General features: G+C 42.7%; 1 protein-coding gene across 1 annotated transcript in view; it reads left to right on the top strand.

Annotated features, from left to right (window-relative positions):
* SUCLG2 (succinate-CoA ligase GDP-forming subunit beta) overlaps positions 1-21,991 on the top strand; it is a 235,418-nt gene that overhangs the window by 119,617 nt on the left and 93,810 nt on the right. Inside the window, exons 5-7 of the mRNA XM_073351050.1 lie at positions 4,876-5,028; positions 6,037-6,126; positions 9,477-9,573. Of these exons, the coding sequence (XP_073207151.1) occupies positions 4,876-5,028; positions 6,037-6,126; positions 9,477-9,573 (340 nt within the window). The remainder of the gene's footprint in view (positions 1-4,875; positions 5,029-6,036; positions 6,127-9,476; positions 9,574-21,991) is intronic.

Here is a 21,991-nt window from a genome sequence, read left to right as displayed (position 1 = left end):
CCCCCTGAGGGATCCGCCACGGACTCCAGGCAGCAGTAGGGGTTCCAGGCTATTGGCAGAGCCGCCATCTTCCCAGGCTCTTCCAGCGCCCAGAGAGCAAAGGACTCTCTAGTGCAGTCAGCACCGCAAGTTGCAGTGGCCCCAGCAAAAATTCCCTACGAGGGCAAGCCAGTTGTAGTATCCTCCTAGAATGCAAGCGAATGCTGCTGGTCCCCGGAGCCGAGGCAGCGCTCTCCATTGCCATGCCATAGATCTCCATGTCCACCCAGGTTGCTGGTTCACCACTTCAGATCGCTGGCACTGTGCTTCCGGTGTTGGCCCTCTCAAGAAGGTTCACCCAGAGAGAGACACCGGTCACCATATGGCTGGCACCAGTCATCCTCTCGCCAACCGTCTCCGTGACGTAGGTTGCCGACACCAAGACTGTGGGAACATTCCCCAAAGCAGTACTGATTCCCCCCTCCCCCCCCCGCTTCCGGCTCCAATCCGCTTATTCAAGGCACTGTTCACCCATGGTGACAGTTAGTCACTAGACTCAGGGGTCGATGGCCGCACTGTGGTCACCAGAAGGGGATTCCTCCAGCTCAGAAAGGGAGTTCAGCCTCTCACTGAGGCAGTACTGGCGTGACTGGCCACCTGGGGCTGCATCCGCCTCCACGATTCCACCCTGGCAGCAGGGCCAGTGGCCTTACTGGAGTGCTGGGGCAAGCCGGTTATGCTGATGCCTCCTTCGCACCAATCATCGGTAGCAACTTCAGAAAAGCAACGGACAGCATGGGTGGCACCAGGATCGGTGTACGAAGTGCAATCGGACACCAGGGTGGAGGAATGAGTGCCCACCCCCCAAAACCTCCTTCCCCCATGGGGGATGAAGCCCTGGGCCCTCCCCTGGTAGTCCAGTTGTCCTCATCCTCTCCAGATGAGGCTGTTGCGGGGCCCTCTCACGCTAGCCCACCAGACAATTTTAAGGAGCACCAAGTCCTGCTCCAAAGGGTGGCCACAAACTTAGGCCTAGAGGTGGAGGAGATGGCAGTGCTATCAGTCATCTTGTTTAATGTGCTCTCTGCATCAACCCTCGCACGTGTCTCACTTCTGGTGCACGATGGGGTCCTAAAGATTGCCAAAGCTCTTTGGAAACCCCATCCTCAATCCTGCCCACCTCCAGGAGGACTGAAAAGAAGTATTTCACCCTAGCCAAGGGGTTCAAGTACTTGCACATTCACCCTCCCCTGGGGTTGTTGGTCATTTCTGTGGCCAGTGAGAGAGGCAGACGGGCAATCCAGTTCTATCCCCAAAAATGGAGGCCAAGAGGCTGGACCTTTTGGGAAGGAAATTTTATTCCACGGCCAGCCTGCAATTCTAGGTCGCAAACTACCAGACTTTTTTGGGGAGATACAACTTTAACCTATGGGACTCCCTCCATAAGTTCAAGGACTCCCTGACCCAGGACTCGGCCCAAGAATTTAGGGCCCTTGTTGAGGCAGGTACTACAGTGGCATGGTGCTCCCTCTAAATGGTCTTGGGATGCAGCTGATTTGGCTGCCAGGGTGGTCACTTCACCGGTGATCTTGAGGTGCAGTTCTGTAGGGTTGCTACTTGGTCGTCTGTTCACACGTTCACGTCTCACTACTCAGTTACCCAGCAAGTCCAAGACGATGCTGGCTTTGGTAGAGCAATGTTGCAAGCCGCAGAACGATGAACTCCCAGCCCGCCTCCAGGAACACTGCTTGTGAGTCACCTAGAATGGAATCGGCATGAGCAAGCACTCAAAGAAGAAACAGTTACCTACCTTTCATAACTGTTGTTCTTCGAGATGTGTTGCTCATGTCCATCCATTACCTGCACTCCTTCTCCTCTGTCGGAGTTGCCAGCAAGAAGGAACTCAGAGGGTATAGGGCCAGCAGTGCCTAATATAACGACTCATGAGTGCAGCACTCCAGAGGGCACCACAGCTGACTGTACAGACACCTCTAAGGCAAAAATCTGCAACAACTGTGCACGTGGGCATGCACACACCTACAATGGAATAGACATGAGCAACACATCTCGAAGAACAACAGTTAAGTAAGGTAGGTAACCATTTTTTATTTCTGAAGTTATGGAGGTTAACATATTTAGGTTAGGGTTTTTGATTGGTTTGGTTTAAAAGAATCTATGTTGTTTGTATTGTCGTTTCATCACCATTGATTTAGGCTGGGAGCCAAAGGGAATTGGACACTGAACTCTAATTTAAATTCAATGGGAGCTGGACTCCTAACTCCCTAAGTGCCCTTTGAAAATCCCACCCTTAGCGCTTAAACATATCACTTAGCAGTATTTTAGTGACACTTCCATTAACATTTCTCCCTTTCCCTTTGAGCTATGGGAACTTTGTCTGAAGAACACAGATAAGAGTTTCTGGTGCCAAAATTTCAGGTGCCTTTTGACGGGTGGTTTTGCTTGACCTCTAAACAGAGCAACTGACTCAACCATTTCAGATATACTGGTGCAGGTAAAAGTTCTAACTGCAACAAACCAAGCCCATTTTCCATATCCATGCTTGTTACATTAACAGTAGTGACAGGTAGATGACCTATACTTGGGATACTGGCTTTTCATTTCCCTTTAGAGCAGCCTTGACTAGAAACCTTTACAAAATAAAGTAGTTTTCTGTATTATTTGTTATTGGGTTCCTTTAACTCTAGTTTTCTTCTGCTTTTGAATAGTTGCTTTTTTGAACTATTCCTTTAGCTTTCCAGATGTTCTGTAAAGAAAGCAAGGGAGAGGGAAAAGGAAGCAAAATTATTTTAAGGGTCAAAATTTCTTCCCATTCAAAGGTCCATAAACAAATAGCATCTTCCCTCCCTTCTGCCCAGCTGATAGAGAGGAACTTTATTTAATTTCTTGTTTCTTATTTTTTCCTATTCTGTTAAGTACGGACTGGCATTAGGTAAGTGCATTCTTCCTCATATACTTATTTAGTAGAATACTAAATAAATTGGTAAAAGTTTCTCATTTTTAGTTGTGAAACCTTGAAATCCAAGGAGGCATTATTCAATGGAATACACCTTACAGTTAGACACCAGGAGTGTACAGGAGCCTTACGTTTAAAACAAATGTGGGCCGTGATTTGATTTTAACAAAGTTACACCAGCAGTAAATCTGACCCTATGTATTTCATTCGTTAAATAATGGATACTTCATGAATAATGGTATACACAAAGCGTTAATCTAAGATGACTGTTTAAAGCCATTGATTTATAAGCAGCCCAGATCAGTAAGTCATTCTCATTTGATACTTGTTTCTTAGCCCACTGAGTGAACTGAGTTGCTGATCTCTATAGTTTCCATTGAAAGGGTGTCCATGTTAGAGTTGTCACCACCAATCTGATATGGCTCATTGACACCCTTGGTGATGTTCTCAGTAGAGAATCCAGAGAGTGAATGGAACTGGAGAGTGAATCACTCTGCCCCAGGGATGTTTCCTGGACTTCAGGATTGAGGTAGGGAAGCCGACATTGCTACCATGCCAGGTGTGCTTAGTCCACTTTTACAGAGAGAGCTCCAGTCCTGGGCTTGTCCGTCTGGCACCTATCAAGATAACTAACAGCACCTACTAATAGTAATACAGTGAAGTTATTTAAAATGAACATTTAAAGTAATTTGATACTCTTATGTCAAAAAGAGTTATTTTGGTGAGTAATGAGGCAAGTATAAAAGTGTGCTTAGTCTCTTAAATAGCTAACAGGAAGTCCATCCTTAGCAACTTTCTTTTTATTAGTGTTGCCTTACATCGGTCATTGCTATTAGGTAATAGGTATGATGACCAACAATCCAGATGGAAAAGTGAGCATAGTTATTACTGTGCTGTAACAAAATGGGCACACTGATTCCAAACACACAGGTGTAATGTAAAGTCCGTATTTCCTTGGAAGCTAAACTATAGATCATAGATAGGCATGAGTGTGTTCCCCCATTTATGCTGGTGGAGGGGAGTGAAAGTAAGTGGATCTGTTGGGAGGGGTGTAGAAGGGGAGGAGTTGCAGCTTCATGATATGGAGGCAGTTTCATTCCATGTGCGTTTGGGAGCCTTTATAGTAGAAGAGGAGAGAGCTTTAGAGCAGTGGCTCTACATGCAATCATCTCCTTGGGACATGGTGGGTTCCTAGTGGTAAATCTGTGCTGGAATTAATGCCATAGAAAACAACCTTAACTCCTCCTCTTGGACCTTCTATCCTCCTTGGAGATATGTCACCTGGGCCATCAATGGCAGACCATCTTCTTAGGAAGCATACTTCCAATGGGCAGCTCGGAGCGGCTAAGGCTTGTTCTGCTGCTCTGAAATCTGCAGGGCTGCTGTCTTTTCTCTCCGGATCCCTAAGCCCCACAGGGTTAGCAAGCTATATGTACTCCCCCATTCCCTGCTTAAGTGCTAGAATCCTACATGTTCATGAAAGAATGGAAAGGAGATGCTGAGATTTTCCCAGTTGTCATCCTCTGCTTTGGGGTTCTTGTTTAGAAGGGATGATTGGATCCCTCGTTTACAATTATTATGATATATTTTAATGTAAATGGCTATGTCATGGAAGCCGCTGATATAGGAATTGAGAGATTCAAGAAGAAAAAGGCTAATGTAGTGTCTCGTGCCTGTAACGTAAAACTGTAGCTGCTTTAAGACTGTGTTGAAATATGAGCCACTATACTCTCTGCTAGCAGTTCACAGTGGTGTAAAATTTTATCTTTCTCTTCTGATTCATAATTGCTCTTTGGATTTTATGACATTTAGTACTCCCGGATACCACAACAAATTAAAAAAATATTATGGTTAAATCTCACCAGCCAAGATATACCAGTTAAAAAGATTGTTTGGTTTTTTTCACCCATGTTAATTTTTAGGTGATGGTTGCAGAAGCACTGAATATTTCGAGGGAAACCTACTTTGCAATTTTGATGGACAGAGCTTGCAATGGACCTGTTATGGTTGGCAGCCCACAGGGGGGTGTTGACATAGAAGAAGTGGCGGCTACTAGCCCGGAACTTATCTTTAAGGTATCAAAATGATATTTCAGACTCAAACTGTAATCAGATTTCCAAATGAAAAAAATGTCCTCTGTGGAAAGACATTACAGTAAATAAATAAATAACAATTTCATATAACGAAATAGAAACCTGATCCTGGGAGATGAGGAAGGTTCAGCATCTCATTTTGTTAACCCTAGACCTCTTTTCCTAATCTAGTCAAAGTCTTAGTGAGGCAATGCTCTAAATTTCACACGTTAAAGGTTGCCTGTATATGAAGCATTTTCTTAAATGTTTCTTAGTATCTTTCATGTTTCACTTTAACTAATTGGAAAGGGTGGTTAGGCTAATTCTTTTGCAGGCCGGCTTAGGGTCAATACCATGACTGCCAATTAAAAAAAACACACTTGATTTCAAAGACGGACGTTGTCAATTATTTCCTCCTCTTAGTATAGGTTTAAGTCTTGCACCTCAGATACCACTGTGTTGTCACTGTTGACATGTACTCACTGCTGAATGATGAGTAATGCATTCAAGTATTTATGATGTTTCTGTGTCTTGGTAATGAGTAGATAAGCTATTCATTTGGGCAAATAATTGATACAGACATGTATAATTATGGGGGGGGGCAAAAATATTTAATGCACATTGTGAAATTATATAAACTTAGTAATATTACTGGGCAGCAATACCACTGTCTTGGAGACTTTCCAGAAGATGTCATAAAAATTAACAACCTAAATATTCATCAACGCCATCTGTACAGTAATTAAAAATGAAAACTGGTGTCAGATTGTCTTGTCAGCATGCCACCCTGAAGAATTATATAGTTTTTTGGAAGGACTGTTTCATAGATGGTGTGATAATTATAACATACCCTATAGGCAGCTGCTATAGCCTGAATCTCCAAGAACTTTGGCAAACTGCCATACTTTAATTACTAATTTGCAAATATATACTAAGCATTTTTCTTTTCAAGTTATAAATCTCTACTCAGATTGAATATCTTAATTCTCTTTATGTACTTTATTGTAACAGGAGGAAATAGATATTTTTGAAGGTGTAAAGGACAACCAAGCATTGCAGATGGCAGGAAATTTAGGATTCAAAGGACCTTTGCAACAGCAGGTAACTTGACAGGGAAGGGTTCAATTGTCTTCAGACAAAGAGGGTGGAGGATGCCAGTTCTGCTAAGTAATAAATACCTCCTGAATGGTTCTGAGAGGCTTTATGCCTTTTAGGGTCATGCTTAAAAAGTTTGTATCTTAATAAATTCAACCTGTCTCATAACAGGTGTTGCCTATTTAGGTGCAGGTGTGCGGTGCTAACAGAAAATTTATTGTTCCTGAAATGAAATAGATTCAGTCCTTGATCTTGTGAGTTCCGTTGATTTCAGTGGGTGGAACAGACTGCCCACATGGATCCCTTTGCTGGATCAGGTCCTTAATATCTCAAATGCAATATGACAGGTATCAACAAATAGGTGTTTTGTATAGCTGAAGAATGGTTGACTTTTTTGAAGTCTGAGAGACATCAAACAAAGGCTGCCAGTTTGCTGACAGGATTCTGAGAGTAGAATTTTCAGTGCATCAGCGCTTATCTCTGTTTTATGCTAGGAATTCTATATGGTACATAATATCACAAGATACAGTGCTGGAGTGAATCACTTTGTAGACAGGAAACAGCTGTATTTCAGTTAATGTTAATAGGTGTAAAAGACAGCTATCATATGCTCTTTCTTCATACTTTTCCCCATAATATCAAAATGCCTTTCCTGTAGAATCCCTTTTCTGTAGAATCTTTGCATTTTTAATACAGCATTTCTAATTATTTTCCATCCCAACTGTGCAATTAACAAATGCATAATCATTAAGTTGATTAACGCATATTTGAAGATTTAGCAGTATCTTCAATGAGAGCGAATGATTATATCAAACCTTTCAACCCTTGTAAAGTTCTGGTACTTAATTATTGACAACAATACTTGGGCTGTTAAACTGAACTATTTTATACGTTTCTTTCCATGTGCCATAACCTCTTGAATGGAATTTACTGAAGTATGGAAAAGTAATGGATAGGTCAATAAATAAAAAGGTCCATTTGAATAGCAACTACTTCTGGGGTGTGAATTCTGTGCTGCTCCTCTAAAGGTACGTCTACACCTCAGAAAGACCGACTGCAGCCAATCTCAGAGCCTGGGGCTAAAACTGACTCGGAATCGCGCTGCGGGGCTAAAAATAGCAATGTAGATGTTTGGGGTTTGGGCTGGAGCCCGGACTGTGAAACCCAGCGATGGGGGTGGGTTTCGGAGCCCAAACTCCTGCCCCAGCCTGAACATCTACCCTGCAAGTTTACAGTCCGCTTGCTGACCCAGGCCAGCTGCACGGGTTTAATTTCCGTGTAGATCATGCCCTTAGGGTCTCAGCACAGAACTTGCAGCCTAGGGGGCAGGGAGCTATGGTGGCTTTAAGCACCTTTGTGTCCTCTTGATTCTGGGCTGCTCTATAAGTTACAGCTGCCTTATGCTGTCTGGACTCTCCTTAACGCTGCAGGTAGTGGCCTCATCCCTGGATGCTCTGCCTGCCCTGGCAGGCCCCCTACACTAAAGCTTGCAGGAAAGCCATAGGGTTGTTGTCTACACTCAGTGCCTCTGCTTGGGACTCCTGCCCTGATACTGGGCTTTTAGAGCCCCCTTATACCGTTCCTGCCCTTTTTCCTTGTTATGAAGGGCTCGAAGTGGGCGTGAGACTGTCATCCCAATTTATAGACCTGCTCACTGGTGCCTTAAAAATAAGAGCATGGCTAAATTCTGATGCAATAATGAATTTCTAGTAGTTAATGTTACATGAGCTCCTATTTTAATAATATATTAGTTTGCTCGCAAATTGTATTTTTTTTTATTTATGTTGCTTTAATACACTACTATTAATGTCTCGGTTACAGGGGCGCAATTCCATGGGAGAGTCACCCATAGAACTGAGAGCAGGATTTGGCCCATTTGGTGTAGTCCCAAAGAAAGTGCAAATATATGTGCATACAGAACACGCACAATTAGAGCTTGGCAAATATCTCAGAATGGAATTTGCATTGGCTGTTCATGAACCTTTTAAATTCATTTTCTGCAGATTTTCGACTGAGCAAGTTTATTGGCAGAAATGTTTGTAGAAACTGAATTGTATGCACATATTTGTGAGAAGTGAATGCTTAATTCAAAGAGGAGTATTCACCCCAGAAATTTCATTCTAATAATTATGCCATCATCCAGTTAGGAAACAGGTTACATATTTCTGTGTCCAATTACAACTGAGACCGATAATAGCTCAAATATTAAATACAAGTAACAAACTGCTTGGCAACGGCCCATAGAACAAGAATTACTTTGAGATTATTTGGCACATATTTAATAACAAATAAGTTTTGAAACTTGGAAGTTGGTACTGGTACAATATAGATGTAAAGCACAACCATTCCCTCAATGTTACAGGACTGTAGAATTTGGGTATAACTGTCCAACAGTAGTAGTGGGGTTTTTCATAAAGGTAGAAGCAACATAAAAGCAAGTTTGGTTTTCAATTTGGTTCCCTTCCTTACTTTCCGAAAGATCCCAAATGTTTTGGTTTGAGTTTTTGGTTAACTGAACCACTGACCAAGGGAAAAAGCTTTGGAATGTGTGGTTTTTGGGGTCCCAATCTTTCCGCTACCTCATTGCAACCAATAGGGTTACAATATACCAATTAATTGCAGATGGAAAGGTTGGTTTACTTGAGATGTCACATTTCCAATGCTTAAAACATAGCTGACCTGTTAATGGGGGAACAGCAGAGGTAAACAGTGGTTGAGGACTTAATATTATGTCACGGTTAGCCCTGCCCACCCCCACACACAGCCAGAGAGAGAGAGAGGAGGGGGCAAAGAACAGCAGTGGGGAGCAGGAGAGACCGACTTTTAAATAAACAAACCCAATCTTTCAATTGTTGTTTCTACAGGGAAAAGTTGCATTTTGATGTAGGAGGGAGATTTATATTTTTTCTAAACAGATTCAGCAATTAATCTGCACTCATCAAATCCACATTACTTCTCAGTTTCTGAATTTAGACTCATTAACATAACTACTTAACTTGAATATCAGCATACCAGAGAAAATATATTCATTATGAACTCAGAAACTTATTTGATTTTGCTTAAATTAAGCTTGTTTATATTAACGATGCTGTTCATTTTACTGAAATTCCTCAGTTTGTATACTATGAAGATAGCATTTACAAAATGTTTATCAAAACTTTTAGGCTTTATTCTTAATATTTTTGGTATGGTAAAACTCCATTTGGAGTAAATACTACTGTAATTCTCTTAATCAAGAGCTGCTGTAATCGTCTACCGGACTTGAGATATTATGTAATTTAGATACTAAAAGTAGATGTAAAGGTTTACTGTTCCTTTTTGTGCATGCTACTTACAAATCACTTGATCAAATTTAGGCAGCAGATCAAATTAAGAAGCTGTACAATCTTTTCCTGAAAATTGATGCTACTCAGGTTGAAGTGAATCCATTTGGTGAAACCCCAGAAGGACAAGGTAAGAAATAAAAGAAAACAAATTAATATATTATAACTCTTTCTTTATGCAAACTATTCATTAAATTTCATGGAAGGTGATAGCAGCAGCTTTGCATTAATTTCACTGTGTAATTTAATTTAAGCAATATTCATAAATGTTCCCATGATAGATTTTAACATGGCAATCAATACCTCTTATGTCATCTAAATACGGAAAGTATCAGCATCTGCATATTGCTTGGTGACAAACATCAACTTTTTCTTACTTTTTATACAAAGTATTTTTGCTCATGCTATTGTAATTAGTGGGCTAGAGAGGAAAACACTCATTATTTTAGGATTTCATCTTGAATGTACAGGTAAGTTGCAGTTATAGGTGCATGACTATGAAAGATATCAGAGCATAGGAGAGAGGAAGACCTGTTGGGCTAATGGAGTTCACACCTGACTGTATCCTTTGGGAAGGTAAAGGGTGGTGGATTTGCCTCACCTGTGGAAGTAGGTATAAGACTGTGCAAAATAAAGATGGGAAGCCGCTTTATCTTGCACTTTGCGATGTGACGGAGAGACTGCTGAGACTCATCAAGCCCTTGGATCGCTACCCCTTCCTGCTTCTCCACGTGGGCACTGGGCACCAATGATACTGCCAAGAATGACCTTGAGCGGATCACTGCGGACTACGTGGCTCTGGGAAGAAGGATAAAGGAGTTTGAGGTGCAAGTGGTGTTCTCGTCCATCCTCCCCATGGAAGGAAAAGGCCTGGGTAGGGACCGTTGAATCGTGGAAGTCAACGAATGGCTATACAGGTGGTGTCGGAGAGAAGGCTTTGGATTCTTTGACCATGGGATAGCGTTCCATGAAGGAGGAGTGCTAGGCAGAGACGGGCTCCACCTTACGAAGAGAGGGAAGAGCATCTTTGCGAGCAGGCTGGCTAACCTAGTGAGGAGGGCTTTAAACTAGGTTCACCGGGGGAAGGAGACCAAAGCCCTGAGGTAAGTGGGAAAGCGGGATACCGGGAGGAAGCACAGGCAGGAATGTCTGTGAGGGGAGGGCTCCTGCCTCATACTGAGAATGAGGGGCGATCAGCAGGTTATCTCAAGTGCTTATATACGAATGCACAAAGCCTTGGAAACAAGCAGGGAGAGCTGGAGGTCCTGGTGATGTCAAGGAATTATGACATGATTGGAATAACAGAGACTTGGTGGGATAACTCACATGACGGAGTACTGTCATGGATGGTTATAAACTGTTCTGGAAGGACAGGCAGGGCAGAAAAGGTGGGGGAGTAGCACTGTATGTAAGGGAGCAGTATGACTGCTCAGAGCTCCGGTACGAAACTGCAGAAAAACCTGAGTGTCTCTGGATTAAGTTTAGAAATGTGAGAAACAAGAGTGATGTAGTGGTGGGAGTCTGCTATAGACCAACAGACCAGGGGGATGTGGTGGATGAGGCTTTCTTCCGGCAGCTCGCGGAAGCTACTAGATCGCACGCCCTGGTTCTCATGGGTGACTTTAATTTTCCTGATACCTGCTGGGAGAGCAATACAGCGGTGCATAGACAATCCAGGAAGTTTTTGGAAAGCGTAGGGGACAATTTCCTGGTGCAAGTGCTAGAGGAGCCAACTGGGGGGGGGGAGCTTTTCTTGACCTGCTGCTCACAAACCGGGAAGAAATAGTAGGGGAAGCAAAAGTGGATGGGAATCTGGGAGGCAGTGACCATGAGTTGGTTGAGTTCAGGATCCTGACACAGGGAAGAAAGGTAAGCAGCAGGATATGGACCCTGGAGTTCAGGAAAGCAGACTTTGACTCCCTCAGGGAACAGATGCGTAGGATCCCGTGGGGGGCGAACATGAAGGGGAAAGAAGTCCAGGATAGCTGGCTGTATTTCAAGGAATCCCTGTTGAGGTTACAGGGACAAACCATCCTGATGTGTCGAAAGAATAGTAAATATGGCAGGCGACCAGCTTGGCTTAACGGTGAAATCCTAACGGATCTTAAACATAAAAAAGAAGCTTACAAGAAGTGGAAGGTTGGACATATGACCAGGGAAGAGTATAAAAATATTGCTTGGGCATGTAGGAATGAAATCATGAGGGCCAAATCGCACCTGGAGCTGCAGCTAGTGAGAGATGTTAAGAGTAACAAGAAGGGTTTCTTCAGGTATGTTGGCAACAAGAAGAAAGCCAAGGAAAGTGTGGGCCCCTTAATGAATGAGGGAGGCAACCTAGTGACAGAGGATGTGGAAAAAGCTAATGTACTCAATGCTTTTTTTGCCTCTGTCTTCACGAACAAGGTCAGCTCCCAGACTGCTGCGCTGGGCATCACAACATGGGAAATAGATGGCCAGCCCTCTGTGGAGAAAGAGGTGGTTAGGGACTATTCAGAAAAGCTGGACGTGCACAAGTCCATGGGGCCGGACGAGTTGCATCCGAGTGTGCTAAAGGAACTGGCGGCTGTGATTGCAGAGCTATTGGCCATTATCTTTGAAAACTCGTGGCGAACGGGGGAAGTCCCGGATGACTGGAAAAAGGCTAATGTAGTGCCTAAGGGAAGAAGGAAGGATCCTGGGAACTACAGACCAGTCAGCCTCACTTCAGTCCCCGGAAAAATCATGGAGCAGGTCCTCAAAGAATCAATCCTGAAGCACTTCCATGAGAGGAAAGTGATCAGGAACAGTCAGCATGGATTCACCAAGGGAAGGTCATGCCTGACTAATCTAATCGCCTTCTATGATGAGATTACTGGTTCTGTGGATGAAGGGAAAGCAGTGGATGTATTGTTTCTTGACTTTAGCAAAGCTTTTGACATGGTCTCCCACAGTATTCTTGTCAGCAAGTTAAGGAAGTATGGGCTGGATGAATGCACTATAAGGTGGGTAGAAAGTTGGCTAGATTGTCGGGCTCAACGGGTAGTGATCAATGGCTCCATGTCTAGTTGGCAGCCAGTGTCAAGTGGAGTGCCCCAGGGGTCGGTCCTGGGGCCGGTTTTGTTCAGTATCTACATAAATGATCTGGAGGATGGTGTGGATTGCACTTTCAGCAAATTTGCGGATGATACTAAACTGGGAGGAGTGGTAGATACGCTGGAGGGGAGGGATAGGATACAGAGGGACCTAGACAAATTGGAGGATTGGGCCAAATGAAATCTGATGAGGTTCAATAAGGATAAGTTCAATAAGGATATTCGACATTGGTGAGGCCTCATCTGGAGTACTGTGTCCAGTTTTGGGCCCCACACTTCAAGAAGGATGTGGATAAATCGGAGAGAGTCCAGCGAAGGGCAACAAAAATGATTAGGGGACTGGAACACATGAGTTATGAGGAGAGGCTGTGGGAGCTGGGATTGTTTAGCCTGCAGAAGAGAAGAATGAGGGGGGATTTGATAGCTGCTTTCAACTACCTGAAAGGGGGTTCCAAAGAGGATGGCTCTAGACTGTTCTCAATGGTAGCAGATGACAGAACGAGGAGTAATGGTCTCAAGTTGCAGTGGGGGAGGTTTAGATTGGATATTAGGAAAAACTTTTTCACTAAGAGGGTGGTGAAACACTGGAATGCGTTACCTAGGGAGGTGGTAGAATCTCCTTCCTTAGAGGTTTTTAAGGTCAGGCTTGACAAAGCCCTGGCTGGGATGATTTAACTGGGAATTGGTCCTGCTTCAAGCAGGGGGTTGGACTAGATGACCTTCTGGGGTCCCTTCCAACCCTGATATTCTATGATTCTATGATAAGTGCGGGTCCTGCGCTTAGGACGGAGGAACCCAATGCACAGCTACAGACTAGGGACCGAATGGCTAGGCAGCAGTTCTGCAGAAAAGAACCTAGGGGTGACAGAGGATGAGAAGCTGGATATGAGTCAGCAGTGTGCACTTGTTGCCAAGAAGGCCAATGGCACTTTGGGATATATAAGTAGGGGCATAGCGAGCAGATCGAGGGACGTGATCGTCCCCCTCTATTCGACATTGGTGAGGCCTCATCTGGAGTATTGTGTCCAGTTTTGGGCCCCACACTACAAGAAGGATGTGGATAAATTGGAAAGAGTCCAGCGAAGGGCAACAAAAATGATTAGGGGTCTGGAACATATGACTTATGAGGAGAGGCTGAGGGAACTGGGATTGTTTAGTCTGCAGAAGAGAAGAATGAGGGGGGATTTGATAGCTGCTTTCAACTACCTGAGAGGTGGTTCCAGAGAGGATGGTTCTAGACTATTCTCAGTGGTAGAAGAGGACAGGACAAGGAGTAATGGTCTCAAGTTGCAGTGAGGGAGGTTTAGGTTGGATATTGGGAAAAACGTTTTCACTAGGAGGGTGGTGAAACACTGGAATGCGTTGCCTAGGGAGGTGGTGGAATCTCCTTTCTTAGAAGTTTTTAAGGTCAGGCTTGACAAAGCCCTGGCTGGGATGATTTAATTGGGGATTGGTCCTGCTTTTGAGCAGGGAGTTGGACTAGATGACCTCCTGAGGTCCCTTCCAACCCTGATATTCTATGATTCTATGATTCTGTTGGTTGCTTTTTCTGATATAACCCTACCTTTCTGCACTCTTGGTATATTAATGACACTAGCTTGTCGTCGTCTTAGCAATTTACTGACATGTACAGTACACCATTTATGTTTCTTCTGGGTTTGCCCCTGTCTCTTTACAATGTTGTAAATGCATTGAAAGATTATAGACTTGAAAAAATAATAGTAAGTTACATTTGGTGCAGTAGAAGGATTAGTTTGAATTTAAGAGAAGCGGTGGAGGACAAAAATATCACACTAATCCTTTTCATCAAGTCATTAATAATGGGACAAACTGCAAAAGTCTTAGATATTCAGGTAAACCTTCAGGACAGAATTGAATGGAGCAACAGCATCTAACCTGGCAGGAAGAGCTGTAAAGAATGGCATTAATTCTTGGGAGATGTGTTCCATGGAAGAGCAGTGAGAAGAGGATTTATTTCAGGAGTGGCATAACGGCTCAGGAGGGTATGTCAGGGAAAAGGGTGTGGTCAAGTAGAGTGCTGATGCAAGGAGTTGGTATGAAGTGCAAAGGATGGCATAACTCAAAGCTGAATCTGTGTTTCAGCGGCATGTAAGAGCAGCAGATTTCTCATTCATTTCAATGGGCAGCAACCACATTTGGAAAGACTCAATCAGCCATTGTGTTATACAACCGTGATGGAATTTTTCAAAGACAAGGGAGTGGGGATTGTTGGGCTGGCTAACGCTAAGTATTAAAATAAATAAAATGTATTGTCAAAGTAGAATATGACATCCATGCTGCTCTTTGTGATAGTATTGTAGCAACTAGTTGGTGGAAAATTATTCACACACATACTTACATTTAGATATAATATAAAATTGTAGGTTTAATTTAAAAGCTACTGTTAAAATAATGAATGCTTAATGCATGTGCACACAGGTGCTTAGTACACATTCCCATTATCAGCCCCAGATCACTTTTGGGTTTATCATCTACACATGAACATAAGAATGGTCGTGGTGGGTCAGACCACTGGTCCATCTAGCCCAGTATCCTGCCTCTGACAGCGGCCAGTGCCAGATGTTTCAGAGGGAATTAACAGAACTGGGCAGGTTTCAGAGTAACAGCCGTGTTAGTCTGTATTCGCAAAAAGAAAAGGAGTACTTGCATCAGATGAAGTGAGCTGTAGCTCACGAAAGCTCATGCTCAAATAAATTGATTAGTCTCTAAGGTGCCACAAGTGCTCCTTTTCTTTTTGCAGAACTGGGCAGTTTATCAAGTGATCCAACCTCTATCGTCCAGTCCCAGCTTCTGGCAATCAGAAATTAAGGGACACCTAAAATGTGAGGTTGCATCTGTGACCATCTTGGCTAATAGCCACTGATGGACCTATCCTCCATGAACCTATCTAATTATTTTTTGAACCCCGTTCTACTTTTGGCCTTTACATCACCTCCTGGCAATGAGTTCCAAAGGTTGACCGTGCATTGTGTGAAGAAGTACTTCCTTATGTTTGTTTTAAACCTGATGTGCCCCCTCCTGTAAGTAACCAATACTCACTTTGCTACTTTCTATGGTCCTCCACTCCATTAATTCACTCACTCCTTCCAACAGGATAGCTGTTTTTAAAGAGCCTGTTATATGACCTACCAGCTCTTGCAAGTCTGTTAGCTTCTTTGACAGGCCCTGGCAATCTGAAAGGTTGGGTCCTGCAACCATCGTGAGAGAATAGTCATGCTCATGTTTTCTTCCCTCCCACTTCCTCTGCTGCCGTTTATTGGAGAATGATGTGGAATTCTGTATTTGATAGGAAGGGAGTGAATACTTGAGTGACCCTGTGTCAGTGGATGTGGTTAACGAGAGTCATAGTGACTTGGTAATGAGGTAGATTTACCTTTAAGGATATTTTGGAATTTAAGCTTCGTGGGTAGACCGTTCTAGTTGTGTTTACTTGTCTAGCAACTGGGAGGGATTTGATTTGTGCCTTGAGGAAGTAGTGGTCAATTCAGGGGTGTTTCTCGTGTTCCTTTTGTCTATGTAGAGCCTTAAAATCACATCCAGGGTATGACTGATTGTCCATGTAGGTCCAGAGATTAGAAACTGAAGGTAGAAAATGTGGAGGGTAGGTTTTGGGTTATTACAGCAGCAGGAATTGTCATGATGGCTGTTGAAATCGTCCATTCCAATAGGAGAAGATAGTCACCTTGTCAGACAGCATCTCCATCAGCGCCTTCGGGAGGAGTGGTGCTAAATACCGTAACTCCTCTCTTAAAGTCGTCCCGGTTAACGTTGTTTCGTTGTCAAGTTGCTGATCAATTAGGGAACATGCTCTTTTAAAGTTGTGCAATGCTCCCTTATAACGTCGTTTGGCAGCCACCTGCTTTGTCCACTGCTTGCAGGAAGAGAAGCTCGTTGCAGCTAGCTGGTGGGGGCTTGGAACCAGGGTGGACTGGCAGCCCCCCATCAGCTCTCCGCTCCCCTAAGTTCACTGTGTGACAGCCGCCCAGCAGGTTACCAATTGCTGACAGTTCAGCTGTCCCTCACCTCACTGCCATGTGCTGCTCCTGCCCTCTGCCTTGGAGCTACTCCGGGGAGCCTCCTGCTTGCTATGCGGGGGAGGGGGGAAGAGGGGGCCTAATGTCAGGTTGTCCCCCTCCCCCCTGCTCCTGCACCCCACTTACCCCATCTTCCGTATAGCAGGGGGGACACACAGCAGGGCTCAGGATGGAGGGAGTTTCCTGGCAGCAGCTGCCCTCTCAGCTTGCTGATTAACTTTAAAAGGCAGTGTACTTAGAGTGGGGTCAGCGTACTTAAAGGAGCAATGTGTATCTCTCTCACATGCACAGGGTGTGTCTCTCTCTCTGTCTGCCATGCTGTCTCCCCTCCCTCCATTCGTGCTGCCTTGTAGAGTGTGAGGCTACATTAACAATGACTTAACCCTTGAGGACTCAGCCAATTGCTAGTTCATCATTTAGCAGTAAGGCATCCCCTGGGAAATATCCCACCCTCTGACTTCACCACCTCAACCAAGCTTCACAAACATCATCGCTGTGTACCAGTATTAAATTGTTTATTTAAAACTTATACTTTGCGCGCGTGTGTGTGTGTGTGTGTGTGTATCAAATACAGTCTTCTGTCTGGTGAAAAAATTTCCCTGGAACCTAACCCCCCCATTTACATTAATTCTTATGGGGAAATTGGATTCACTTAACATTGTTTTGCTTAAAGTCGCATTTTTCAGGAACATAACTACAGCGTTAAGTGAGGAGTTACTGTACAAGCTTTTTAATTGTCCACAGTTACTTTGTACATAAACTTCTTTTCATTAAAAACCAAATAAGATAGTTTAATATAGTTAGGCTCCCTTTGCTCAGAAATTCAAGAACTGGGTTCTGAGCAGAGACTGTAGCAATCTTTCATCCAACTGGCCAACAATCTTTCATGCATGAAATCAAACACAGTAGAATTGGCAGAGTAGTAGACAATAAATAGACTTTTCCTGTGCTTTAATTGAAATTCTGTTGGTATTAGTGACTACTAGAAACTTAAACAAAAACCCCACTTGATATGTGTTGTTTTGTTTTTTGTACAGGTTTTTGGACATTAACATGCAGTATCATAAAGTGACATTTTTAAAACAAACATCAGTAGAAATAATTTGCTTACAGTTCCATCTGACAGTAATTCAGAGATTGCATTATAATCACGATCAAGTGTATGTGTGTTTTGAGTATAATGAGCAGTTGTCAAATAAAACTGAATTAGAAAAAAAATGATTAATTACCAAAATTTATAAATGCTGCCTTGATACAACAGCATGTTTTTGCTGGTGGTTGGTGGGGTTGTTTTGTTTTTTATTTTCTGTTGTTTTCAAAAACCCTAAAGTATTTTGTATAGATTTTGCATTTGGAAAACGAACAACAGTATTTCAGAGTGGAAAATAAGATTTGAGAATTTTAGTGCAGTATTGGATGCTTGGTTTCTAGTTCATCTAAGATGCATTAATGACATAGAAATGGATTAATGACCTTTATTTTATAAATCTTACTCAGTTTAATAAATTTAAGTAAAATTCCTATCAATCAATCATAGCTTTATTACGTTTTCACCCAGTTTGTGAAACTTTTTTTCCGTGGTATAAAACCAGGACTGTTGTCCAATGTATTTCTGCCAGAAGCCAAGTTTTAAACATAAAGGGGAATTCTGTCCTCAGGAACCCCAGTAGACCAAATCTTGCTTGCCTCATTTATGTGAATAATCCTATTGACTTCACTGGAACAAATTGGAGTAAGGTGAGCAGGATTTTTGTTTAGTGTGTGGGTGCTGATTGGTGCTGGTGTCCTGTGATATACAAGAAGGTCAGCCTAGATGATATAGTGATTCCTTCTGGCCTTAAAAATCATTGACTTTTTGTTTTTTCCATTCACTAAAGTGGGGATGCATAGTCAAATAATTTGAGTAAAAATAAGGTATTGGAATGTACACTGATAATGCTTATCTTGTTTGGATCACTTCAAAAGGTGGGGTCCAAATTCTCTTGATAGGTATAATGGGGTATACTGGCTCTTTAAGAGTAGAGGGAGGCAAGAAGATGCCATTCCAGGGAGTTGAATGGCCCAGGAAAATGGCCTGGTAACAGAAGAGAGGCTGCAGTTCCAGGGAATTTTGGGTTGGATGGGGGGAAAACCCCAGAACACTGTTCTTTTAAGGCCCCGGATTAGGAGCCTTGTAGTGTAGTGTGGGGCAGGGTTCCCCTCTCTTCCTGTTATTCGGAGGAGCTCTCTGGATGAGGGAGTGTTTCTCTCTCAGAATGGGGAGACACTGGCAAGAGAAGGAAGCCGAAGCCAGAGCCAAAAGGCCAACCTCCAGGGAGGAGAGAGCTATGAGAAGTGACCCTGTGAAGAGCTCCATGTGAATGGCAGAAGAGCCAGTAGGAAAAGTAGGAATCTTTGGATGGCAGTGATGGACTGTTTGGAATGGTCTATGGGCATTAAACCTGCCCCAAGCGGAGGGCGGTAAGACTTATGAGAGAGGCTATAGGGGGCCCTGAAGATGGAGAACAGAGGGAGGCTGCTGCAAAGGGAACTCCGGCCACAAGAGACTGCTCAGGAAGTGGCAGCTTTGTTACAATAGGATTGTGATGAACAGGGCTTATCATATCTAGGGTGAACAGATAGAAAGTGTGAAAAATCGGGACGGGGGAGGAGGGTAATAGGTGCCTATATAAGAAAAATTCCCAACTATCGGGACTGTCCCTATAAAATCTGGACATCTGGTCACCCTAATCATATCAGACCTTTAAAGAGGCACGGTATCTTCAAACAAGGAAATAAATACTGGGGAATAATCCTGGACTGGTAACAGGCTGGACTCAATTATCGAATAATATGCCGTTTGCATACTAAAGATTTTTTTTTAATATATTAGAAACTTTTCACTTAAATTAGAGGACGTTAAGGGCCAAATTCTCTGGTTCAGGGTCTGCATGTGAAACAGGCCCAAAGCTGTGGATGGCTGCACAGGGAGAGTTTGCTGCATGTTTCGACTTTCGCTGTATGAACTTTCTGCTGCTAGAGTCGAGAACAGAGATGGAGAACTCATAAAAGGCTAAGGCTGTGCCCAAATCTGATGGGCATGTGGGAGCAGAGAGGCCAGTGTCTGATACTTGTAGGGACACATCTGACTTGGAGCTGGGGCAAAGAGTGAGGGTAGCACGTAGGTTCTACGATGGGGTAGAAGGAGCATCGGGAAGCTAAGTAATTAGTAAGTGCAGGTGTTGGTACTCTTGAACAGATCATGCTCTGTAGCTGGGAGGTTGATGCGGGGAGCCAGGTCAGTACCTTTCACTGATGAGGTTCAGGGCAGTGGGGGAGAGGTGAGTTGATGTAGCTGGGGAATCAGCTGAGCTTTTCAGGAATGGCTGAGGGTACAGAAGGCTGCCAAGCAGGGCATCCTCGGAAGGATTGTCACAGTTGCCGCACCACTTTTTCCATTCCTCCATACCCGGTAAGTATAGCAGGGGAGCAGGAGCAGAGTGCCTGCAGAAACTGCCAGAGTGGCAAAGATGCATGGAATTCTCCCTCTGCCCATTTTCTGCTTTGTGCACAGCAGAGGATGCCCGCAGCGTTTCATCCTTTAAAAACTTAACAAAAAACAAACAAAAAACCCCACACCACACCCCTCTGTGTGTCTAGGCACATTTGAATAGCTTATTGCAATTATTCATCCTGATAAAATACAGCACAGCACATGAAGAGTGTTTGTTCTTGTCAAAATAACAATTCAAATGGGCTTATTTTTTGCTGCTGTTATTTTTCACTTATGTCTGCATTTCCGTTATGAAATGCGTTGCCCTGTGTGTGTTTCCTTTTGTCTCCTATTGTAACACATTCCTTTGTTAACACTCTGGAGTCAAAGGCCTATAACTGTCAATATTTATTAATTCATTTTTTGTTCTCAGTGTAAGCTGTTGAATTAGCAACTCCCCAAATCTTTTACCACTAGGAAACACAACAAAAACTCTCCATGAATATAAGTATTGAAGCTTTCTTTGATATTTGTTCAGAAGGAAAATTCATTTGTATAATCTATCATGCGTGTAACAATGTGCTTTTGATGGTGAAAATTGTTTGATAAATATTAATAGGTGTTTTTTCTTGCTACTTTATATGTAGTGTGGCCAGTTGTTAAAGATGAATGTTCCAGAGAAATAAGATTCCATTAATGTGACACTGAAAATGTTTATGTCTAAGGTAAACTTAGAATGGAAAACCAAGGGCCTCTGAAAACTGCATTTTATTCTACCTCTGGGTCTTTTTATTAAATAATCAAGGTAACATTTGAAATGGGAAATTGGTTGTATGGTTCTGATGCTGGTATAGGCCTTAATTCATTGTTAACAAAAATTAATGCATTACTAGTACATTGGAAAGCATATTATTGACTTCACATATTTCTTATTCTAGCAGATTCCCACATGACATACTTGCATAATTTGTATTTATTATAGGGTAAGATCTAGAATCTTCTATGGGGTATTTATCACACATGTACACTTGTAAGTAGTTCTCCAAAACTGAAGTACCTGAGACTGGTCTTGATCTATTGTAATTTATTCCAGTATTGATTGTGAGTCAAGGGCAGCAAATTCTTGTATTTAAAAGAATTAAAACAAAACTTTTCCATCAGGAAGTAAGACTAATACTTTTCTATATGGTATTCTCTTTCGTTTGCTCTGTGTGTATGTGTATGTGCATGTGCGCACACAACAGTGGCAAGACACAGCTGAAGACACAATAGATACAGACAAACATTGCTATCAATTTTATATTATAGTAATAGCATCAGTGGTTTCCAGGCAGTTAGTCTGGCTGGCTTGCTGCAAAACATCAATTGCTTTAGCCAGTGATTAATTTTTAGTAAATGTCCAAACCACAGGTCATTAGTGCTTTAATAATAAAGTAATTTGTATATATTCTTATTTCTACTATCACATTTTTTAATCTATTAAGATGTTTCTCTTTGTAAAATCCATAAAAGTAGTCAGTCAGTATTCATCATAGCCGTTCATAGTAAACTCCTTTTTAACCCTTAGAATTAAAATAGTCCATAACTGTTATTAAATATAATCCTATTTAGTTGCAGTTTACTGCTTTCTTACAACCACAACAGATGTTCAAGTTGAAGAAAAGTCCTGTATGTACTTTCCCATTTTCTTTATTTATAAAAAGTTATGTGTTGATCATGCTTAATGTATACTTAAAGCTGTTGTTAATTTCTTTAAAGGAAGAGTTTGCAAGGAACCAAATAGACTGTAAAATAAACTTTTTCTCCAGTTATATTCTTTATCTACTATGGAGCTATTTAATGTGTAGTGCGTGTGTATATATGTGTGTTGTGACAGGGTCGGGCCAGATGGCTACAGAAGAGTAATAGAAGGCAGACATATTAGCCCCAGGTCAAGTAGGTCCCTTTTCC

This window comes from Lepidochelys kempii, chromosome 7, assembly GCF_965140265.1.
Source record: "Lepidochelys kempii isolate rLepKem1 chromosome 7, rLepKem1.hap2, whole genome shotgun sequence".
Taxonomy (NCBI): domain Eukaryota; kingdom Metazoa; phylum Chordata; order Testudines; family Cheloniidae; genus Lepidochelys; species Lepidochelys kempii.
The sequence above is the reverse complement of the archived record's forward strand: the minus strand, read 5'-3'. Positions and strand labels throughout refer to the sequence as shown.